The 9,752-nt window shown below is 36.9% G+C and overlaps 1 protein-coding gene across 2 annotated transcripts; it reads right to left on the reverse strand.

Annotated features, from left to right (window-relative positions):
* Positions 1-6,690: 6,690 nt before the first annotated feature.
* LOC115633722 (deoxynucleoside triphosphate triphosphohydrolase SAMHD1 homolog) lies at positions 6,691-9,318 on the reverse strand. Of its 2 annotated transcripts, none has more exons than XM_030531189.1 (5): positions 9,092-9,318; positions 8,084-8,250; positions 7,848-8,019; positions 7,089-7,774; positions 6,691-7,027 (listed from the first exon to the last, which is right to left on the reverse strand). In XM_030531189.1, the coding sequence occupies exons 1-5, from the start codon at positions 9,233-9,235 to the stop codon at positions 6,952-6,954; spliced, it is 1,245 nt and encodes a 414-aa protein (XP_030387049.1). In that variant the 5' UTR covers positions 9,236-9,318; the 3' UTR covers positions 6,691-6,951. The 2 variants fall into 2 exon arrangements, with proteins under 2 accessions (XP_030387049.1, XP_030387048.1); XM_030531188.1 differs by having other exon boundaries at positions 9,062-9,318.
* Positions 9,319-9,752: the final 434 nt, after the last annotated feature.

The raw sequence follows: 9,752 nt of genomic DNA on the forward strand, positions 1-9,752 counted from the left end.
AGTTTTTTGGAAACAAAAGCTATAGGATACTCATCGCCATCTCCCGTTTTCTGAACGAGTACGCCTCCGACACCAGTTTTACTAGCGTCACAATGTATAAAAAATGGTTTGGAAAAATCTGGCGCTACATAAAAGCTGCTTAAGTTTTTCAAATACCCCTTCTCCTTCGGCCGACATTGTAAACTTTTTCCAGCGGAGCTGACACTGAAGCAAAATTACTTATAAATTTCCTATACCACCCGGCCATTCCCAAAAAGCTCCTTAACGCCTTTAAACTTTTTGGCAAGGGAAAATTTGTGATTGCAGAAACCTTTTCGGGATCAGTGCGAATAACACCATCTCAAATAATATGGCCGAGATACTTGACTGAGCGCATGCAAAAATGACTTTTGTCTATATTGATTGTCAAGCCAGCTACGCGAATATGTGCTGCGACTGCACGCAGAACTTCCAAGTGAGCCTCAAAACTTTCAGAAATGATGACCAAGTCATCCAAGTAAACAAACACCTGATTTCTTAAGGCTGCCGGTATTACCTTATCCATAAGCCGTGACATTGTCTGAGGAGCATTGCATAGCCCAAACGGCATAACTTTATATTAGTATAGCGGCCTACCAGGGATCGTAAACGCTGTTTTTTCACGAGAGTCTGGATGCAACGGTATCTGTCATAATGCATCTTTTAAATCAATGCTTGAAATAACCCTTGCGTTAGGAAGCCGGCTTAGAATGCCATCTATCTGAGGGAGCGGATATGCCTCTATCAGAGTGACTGAACTTTACCGGGCTTTTGGACTAAAACAACAGGTGAGGACCAAGCGCTATCAGATTCCTCAATAACGCCTAGTTTTAACATCCAGTCTACTTCCTTCCTAGCTGGTAAAACTGGGAAATGACGATGCGAAATTAAACTTGTTTTACCCAATCCCACGACGCTACAAGATGGACAGCCATCTATTACTGACTTAAGCTGTTCTCTTTGCATGAAATATATGTAGTTGCAATATATGTAAGTAAGAAAATCAAAGCCAGAATTATATGCAAACAACCTGAGGGGTGTGCAATTGAATACCTTTTTATCTCACTATACCACCTAAAAAACTGCCGAAACATCTTAATTGGCTGCATTTATCGACCTCACCGCAACACAAACTACACTGATCTGATCAGTATATTTTCTGACATCTCAATGAACTATGAAGACGTAATTCTAACGGGTGATTTCAATTCCAATGCTCTGTGTGACGCTCGTCTAGTTGATGATATGGAGGAATTAGGCATGAAAATTGTTAATGCAACACAACCAACACATTTCTCACAAACCTCTAACACATTACTTGACCTTTTTTTTATTAATAATTTAAAGAAAATCTTACTATACGACCAACTTTCTGTACCTGTGTTCTCTAAACATGACCTTATCTTCTTGACACTTGACACTTTTATTGATAAAACTGACCATAAAATAGATTATAGAGATTTTAAGAATATTGACATTGCACAGCTAAATGACGAATTTTCTTTACTTGATTGGGACGATATTTACCGGTTACCCACGGTCGATTCTCAACTGCAACAATTCGAACACAAAATAAGCTACCTCTACCACAAATTCGTACCACTACGAACGAAAATCGTTAGACCCACACAAGAACCTTGGTTTAATGACACAATTAGACTTGCCATTAAAAAACGTAATGATGCATATGAAAAGTGGAAAAGATATAAATCTGAATATCACTATTCTAAGTTCAAATACCTCAGAAAGCAAGCATCTTGCTTGATAAATGCTGCCAAACGAGCTTATCATACTTCACAATTTAGCAATGCGATTTCAAGCAATCAGACGTGGAATAAGCTTCGTAGAATGGGTATTGGTAAAACGAAATCATTTCTTCCCTCCGATGTTGACGTGAATGAATTAAACAATAAATTTGTACAAATTGAAGTACCTGTCATTACGCATAATACATATGTAAACGCTGTACCTAATGTAACCTGTGATAGTAGTTTTAGCTTTCGTTGTGTCAGTCAATGTGATGTCCTAGAATCAGTTCTTAAAGTTAAGTCAAACGCGGTCGGATTTGATGACCTACACCCAAAATTCATCAAAATGATTTTACCTAAAGTCTTAGCGCATATTACACACTTTTTTAACACATCAGTTATGACTTCCTGCTTTCCTGATAAGTGGAAAATGTCAAAAATCTGTCCTATTTCTAAGACTAACAATGAATACCGTCCTATTGCTATTCTTCCTTATCTCTCAAAAGTTTTCGAGAATCTAATAGCAAACCAGATTAGTGACTTTCTAAACAAAAACCTTCTCTTATGCGATGACCAATCTGGTTTCAGAAAGCACAGAAGTTGTACCACAGCTGTCCTAAATGTGGTTGAGGATATTCGCAGTCAAATGGATACTGGCTGTGTTACTTTTTTAAGCTTACTCGACTTCAGTAAGGCATTTGATTGTGTTAATCATGAAATAATGTGCACTAAACTTAATAGAATGTATTACTTCTCAAAAACGGCAACAACTTTTATACATTCTTATTTGTCCAATAGGCGTCAAGCTGTTGTAATATCGTCTGATCATTCTTCGTTGTTACCTGTTAGTCGCGGTGTTCCACAGGGATCTGTTCTTGGTCCACTATTGTTCACCTTGTACGTGAATGACCTCCCTTATGTCTTGTCTAACAGTAAAGTCCACCTGTATGCTGATGATGTTCAAATGTATGTTAGTCGTCCTGTTACTAAATTAAATGAGTGTATAAGTGTTAGTAATGGTGAACTAGGTAAAATCTCTGACTGGGCTAAAAACAATGGGTTAAAACTCAATCCCACTAAATCTAAATGCCTAGTAATCTATAAAAACCAACTAAACACCTCAAACTTCAACTCCCTTGTGATTGGAGACACTCCGATTGAATATGTCGATCAAGCTAATAACTTAGGCTTCTGCTTCAACAGGAGCTTGACACGGAACAATCATATAAATAAGGCTGTTGGTAAGGTTTATGGTGCGTTAAGACTTCTGAACTTGACTCAGCAATTCCTACCTGTAAATCTGCGAATGATGATAGCGAAAACATTCATACTTCCAATGCTATCTTATGGTGTTGAGGTATATGCAAATTGTGACGCAATTTCATTCCGAAAACTAAAAGTCGCTTACAATAGTGTCGCTCGTTATGTTTTCGGTCTAAGACGCTCTGATCATGTCACCAGCTATGCATACCAACTTTTGAACTTAAGTATCATGTCTTGGATAAACTTTCGAGTTTTATTATGTCTACAAAAATTGATAAATACTAAGGAACCAGCATACCTGTATCAAAGAATTAAATTTTCCACATCTCTAAGAACTCATAACTTAGTATGTCAGCGCCACAGGCTTCTTTTATCCGACAGACAATTTTTCATATATGCTGTTCGCATTTGGAATGGACTACCAACACACATAAAAAACATCAGAAACGCTACTCAATTTCGAAGTAATCTAAAAAAATATCTTCAAAATTAGCATTAATAAACTGTCACGATAACAAGCATGACATATACAATCATTTTACAATGTAATTTAGTTTTAAGAAAAATATAAATTTTATTAAACTTATTTTAATTCTCTGTCTCAAATTTTAATATAATCTCATTATAAACTAACTAGTTTAGTACATATGTAAAACTCTTTATGTGACTAGTGCTATAACATATAAGTAACTCTACTTGTTGCGCTAGGAAGTAATTAACAATAAATAAATAAATAAATATTTGAAAGACAATTCATGACCACTGTTACTATTGCTCAATTCCGATATCTGCAATGGGGGAGGCAGCAGAACTCGATCCCTAGATACAAGCCTTGCCAGAGCGATGGTATAATATGAAAATCCATAATCTTCCGTTGGTCGTTGTACATACGCTTGCTAGTTCGCGTTTCATTGCCAATTTGCTTTTTATAACTTCTTGCGCAGATGCAATACAACTTAGCAGATCCAATACAACTTATCGCGGCCCCTGTATCCAGAAGCCCCCCAACTTCTCGCTCAAAACATTAATTTTCTGTGGCCAGTATGGTGTGTCAGTTACTGCGGTCACAATGGCACCCGGAGTATTTTTGCCTCCTACGTTGGCGTTACTGCTAGAGCTATCTATAGTTTTCCTTAGTCGGTGTTCGTCGCCTGATTCTTCGGAACACACGGTATTTGACGACTGCTTAGTGTGTTCCCCTTCGCGTTTTTTTTTTTTTTTTGCTTTTTTACACAAGTTGGCTTATAAGTGTTCCTAGCGCCGCACCCATAACAAAATACTTTGCGCTTTGCAGCACAATCTTGGTACCGAAGTCCCTCCTTGCGGCATTCCAGCATATGAGAGCTATAGCACCTATTTCATCTTCTTCCTCATCCTCTGAGAAATTGCTACCACTGTCAGACTTGTCTTCTTCGACCAACTCTGCAACCTGCCTTTTAAATGGGACAGCTTTTTGGTAACCTTGTCCACGTCTGTACGTGTATCACGAAATTGTTTACGCAGCGCGTTCCAAAACACTACCTGCGCTGTTTTGTGAAACCTCCAATAGAAATCGTTTGCTTTGCCTTCGAATAATAAACTAGCATTCCCACAAAGCAATGAAAAATTTCCCTCCAACGCACTATGGTTTTTTTGGCAGAAAGTCAAAAAAATTTTGTCCAAATATAAAAAATTGTATTTTTATTTGATTATAAATTGTTTATTTAAGCGAAAATTAAATTAATTCATGCTGATATGGCAACACCATTTTCTTGGCGCGCAGTCAAAGTTACCTGATTGTGTGAAGCACATGTAATTGTGATTTTGACAGCAATTTTTGGTAAACTTTCAGAGCTTCCAGAATTAAGAAAACAACCAACAAAAGTTAAGTTATATAATGGAAAACGTTAAGCAAGGTATGTAAAATTATAATCCAAAACTATTTTTAAGCTATGAAGTGTGTTCGTGTAATTGTGCCATGTGTTGTTCATGTGTTTTTTTTTAAATTAACCTTTATAAGTTGCGCTGTGTTTCGGGGAATAGTAAAGAGTTGCATGTTGCATGAGTTGAATGGTAAAGTGTTGCAAAAACTTATAAATGTGGAAATAGTAACTAATATATGTTTGTTATGGAATTACTAAAGAACTTCGTCCCAATTTGCACATTTTCTGTAAAATTGCGTTTGTTGCCGTAAAACTACTGTTTGGGCATGCAAACATTGTTGACATTTGTAGCAGCAACAAAGGCTCAGAATACGCATTTAAGCAGAATATATTACAGAAAATTAACGTAAGCATCTTAGATGAACACAATACTATGTTAATATCGGTAAAAGTAAAAACCTTCACCAATTATATTAAAAAACCCTTTAAAGCCATTCAAGAAAAACACACAAATTGTTTTGCTTTTAACATGATTGTTGATGCTGATGGCGATTTTCAGCCGTGATAGAAAACGGTACAGTCAAGAAATCCCGACAGTGAAATACCCTGTACCAAGATAAACTTCAATCACTGAGTTATATACGCCCATAGCGAAGAAGAAGAAGATGAGGTAGCTTGATGCTGTAGCTTATGGGCGTAGTACTAGAGTGAAATAACTTTTCTAAAAAATTACAGATCTGATTGAAATTTAAAACAAAGATGGATTCTATATTAATTACGTGTGCAAAGTTTTGTTTATGTAGCTTTTGAAATGTGGACAGTACTAACGAAATTCTGTATCTTGGTAGAGGGGGGAAATCAAAACAAGAGAGAACGCTACAGTCGAGCAAGCCCAACAGTGTAATACCCTGTACCCAGGTAAACTTCCGTCACTGAGTTATATACGCCCATAGCAGCAGCAAAAAGAAGAAGAGCGAATTTTTGTGGTTTTTTGGGAGGGTTGTACTGGCGAGAATTTGTTTCGCTTGTAACTTTTCGTAGAATTGACCGAATTGAATAAAATTTTAAACAACAGTAGATAATATATATATATAAATTATGTATGCAAAGTTTGGTTTAGGGAGCATTTGAAATGTAGTCGCTATTGACGAAATTCTGTGGCGGGGGAAGGGGGGGGGGGGGGGGGGGGGGGGGAAATTCCAAAAAATAAAATAAACTCGTCCTTTCTCGGACCTAGGAGAATCTGGATGCCAACTTTGGTTATTCTAGCTTTTATAGTTTCTGAGATCCTTGCGTTCATCCAGACGGACAGACAGACGGACAGTAACATACTTTGCACAAACCTAATTATACCCTTTTTACTCTACGGGTACTCTTTAGTCAGCCAAAATAAACAGGCTCACCAATGCTAATTCTTTTGTTAATCTTTTTTCCCTGTGTATATTTCCTGTTCATTTTCGAAAATCCATAGTATTTATATACTTAGCTTATGTAAGTACAGAAGCGCATCCTAGAGCTAGCGTGCGTGAATATATTGAATTCATTCTAATTGTGATGATTTAATTTGTTGAAATTTGTGTTTAGTTTTTATATATTATAAATATAAGGTTGTAAGCAAATCAATGTATTAATAAAAGCCAATCGATTATGTTCCGAAAATATATTTATTTATTTTGAAAAGTTGGAAAAAATAACTGAACCGCATATAAAAATAAACATATGCGAAAAAAGAAATCAAATTTGTTGCAAAAAAAAAAGAAAATAAAACAAACTTGTATAAATGTAGCAAACGCAAAGAATTAAAATCAACAAAATGTTTATTTATCATATAAATTCCACTGCATTTATACTAAACAAGAAAAAATATAATTCAATTATAATTGAAAATTGAACACTTTGTGCCTTTCTTTGAGTATATGTGTTTATATTAGTTAGACAAAAAACCTGAGCCATTTACCTATAGTATAGTTAAAATGTAGCAAGCAAAGAATTTAAAACGATAAAGATAAAAAATATATTTCTTGAACACTTTGGCGTTTTTCTCGGAGTAGGATGTATGTTTACTTCAGTTTAAAATACTTTTCGATGATTGTTGATTGTTGTTGATTTTCCTGAAGAAATATGTCTCTCCTAAGGCTGTGGAAACGAAATACATATCACATTAGCACTGCGAAATGGAACTACTAGAAGCTCCTACCTCGGATTGCCATAGAAGGCGTAAACTTTATTCGAGTTCATATCTTCACCAGGCCCACTTATTCGTCGCCTTACAAGCCTCCCTTCGTTAGCTTCTTCTATCCTCTCGGTTGCACGCAAGTATTGCGCCTCCGTATCATTGGTAATCTGCTCTAATACACGTTCATCGTTGAGCCGCAACCATTCCTCGGGATCGCTTTCTGCATTCACGTCTAGCAGATGCGGCTGCTGGCGCCTAACTATTTCGCCAAATATGTCATTGCACAGCAAAACCTTGGGGAGCTGGTATGCCTCTAAATGTAAACGGTGGCGCGCCAAATACAATAACCAAATTTTATGGTAGTCCTCGTAACGGTACTCAATTCGTTGACCATCAGGCGCAATTCGAGCGTTCAGAAAGACTTCATCAAAATCCATTTCATCAGCACTGAGCACTTGGAGGTAATGATTGTCGCGCCGCAGATAGTCCCACTTGTCCACATCTAGACCACAAACTTTATTGTGCACAATATCAAAGATATATGCATGCTGCATCATTACATAGTTCAGCTTGCTCCTGTCGCCCAAAATTAATGCTTTTATGAGATTTACGCCACGTCCATTATGGTCATCCCGCAACGCGACAAGTTCGTTGTCCCTGGCATCGCTGAAAACCCTATCAACACAAGCCTCACTATTTTTCTCGTGCTGTGAATATTGCATAATATCATATTAATTCGCTCTGTCAACAATGGGTCCACTGTTTTCACTCAATACTCACGTTAAATTGTCCTTCGCATACGTGCTCCCAAGTGTGCGAAAACGGTCCATGGCCAATGTCATGCAGCAAGGCTGCAATTTCGACGGACTTACGACACCAGTCCGGCAGTTCGTATTCGTAATTCGAATTCCGGAGTAGAGCATTCAACTGGTCTTGGGCGCTCTTGAAGGTGCTGTTATTAAAGAATAATTATTAATACCCACTAAGAAAATTGTATTGTCTTTTTATCGACTTACCCAATACAATGTTCGAAGCGCGTGTGATTGGCGCCAGGCTTTACTGACAGCGGTAGTAAGCCTAACTGAAAAACCTTCTTCAATCGTTGAAAATATAAATGCTGCGTTATTTCTTGGATGTAAGAAGGCAGATCTATGATACCATGAATGGCATCCTGAATCTGGGCCTGAAATTACAGTTAAAGTAACAAAAAAAGATTTAATATAAAGTAATAATATTCAGATAATAAACTTAAACGTAGAGTAACAATATTCTGATATTTTGATTTTCAATAATTTGGTTTGATTAACCAGCTAGATCCAAACTTTTTACGAGCATTTTTGTGCACACAATCTAATAATTTGTCATACGTTGAATTATTTGATAAGATTTTATAAATTTGAGTACACAATTTTGTCGTTACTTTTCTAAGGTATATGTTAGAATGTACCGTCACATTCTATACAATTGCATATGACCATGCAGAAGACATAGTATATTTGATATCAATTGAAATGCGATTTAGATTATATGATTTTAGATTATATGGCAGAGACGCAATTGCTGAAAATGCCATCGAGTTTACGCAGGACATAACATGTTTTGAACAGAGTTAAATAAGGCAATAAAACGTTATTATAATGTCACACCATGTTATATTTTACGATGAATATGTATTGCAAATTAGATAATTTCACTTCTTGGTTTAGGCCCTCCAGACAAACCGCCCGATTTGTTCGCGATCAGAATGCAGACTGCATTCACAAATAGTGGACAGCCGTTAAAAAACTCGCGGGGAATTACAAACGAGGGCTGCACTCCAATCAGTTGTTTAAAAACTAAAAGGTGGCAGCCCTTATATGTAATCGGATATACATACATATGTGTGTATGCGTGTGTGTTTGGTGCGACGTAAACAAATGCCTGCTGGAGAAGCGCATCTATGGTAACCAATAAAACAAAAACACCCAATCGTTATGATGAAGTTAAATACATACGTATGTATGTATTAATCGAAATGAACCCACTCTTGTTGCTGTCAACGCGTCATCGTTATTTCTCAGTGATTGGCATTGTTGTTGCTGGCGCAGACTATGCAGAAGTGGTACGGACTGCGACACATTTAGAGCTGATCTAGCACCATAAACCAGAACAGTGGCCGAGACTGGCATCACGCGTGAAAGACGAAGACAGCAGTGGCCGCGGCACCACAGGAACGGCAACAGCGTTCTCGTTTTCAGTTTTTTTTTTGTTTATTACGAATGACTGATTTTTATTTGTACACAAATGACATTGTTGCCTAGCCTACGTCACTAACCAATTGAAACGTATGTGTGTGTACACTGTCGGACTGCGCAGAATTACCGAACAGATGCTTGTCAGCTGTGCAGGGTTGCCAGTCGCCCTGTTTGCGGCTTCCGTAACCATAAACACATGTACCCATGCCCACATAATGCATGCATGCATGTATTTATTATTTATTTATTTAGATAAATGTGCTTATTTTCAAGACTGACTTTGCATGTATATGGTACTTCATTAAATGAAAAAAAAAATTAGATTTATTAATGAATGAACAATAAATCAAATTTAAATTATAATGCCTGAAAGTATGCAATTTTTGAATTTTCGAATTATGACAATGTATTTTTATAGTTTGTTGCACGCATATGTACATACGATGTATCT

Source organism: Scaptodrosophila lebanonensis, unplaced genomic scaffold (genome assembly GCF_003285725.1).
Source record: "Scaptodrosophila lebanonensis strain 11010-0011.00,11010-0021.00 unplaced genomic scaffold, SlebRS2 tig00000001-arrow-pilon, whole genome shotgun sequence".
Taxonomy (NCBI): domain Eukaryota; kingdom Metazoa; phylum Arthropoda; class Insecta; order Diptera; family Drosophilidae; genus Scaptodrosophila; species Scaptodrosophila lebanonensis.

Coding starts and splice junctions, on each gene's coding strand:
- LOC115633722 (XM_030531188.1), bottom strand. CDS start 9,235: ATGCCAGTCTCGGCCACTGTTCTGGTTTATGGTGCTAGATCAGCTCTA. Junction 8,020..8,083: donor CGCTTCGAACATTGTATTGG/GTAAGTCGATAA, acceptor CTTTAATAACAG/CACCTTCAAGAGCGCCCAAG. Junction 7,775..7,847: donor TATGCGAAGGACAATTTAAC/GTGAGTATTGAG, acceptor CAATATTCACAG/CACGAGAAAAATAGTGAGGC.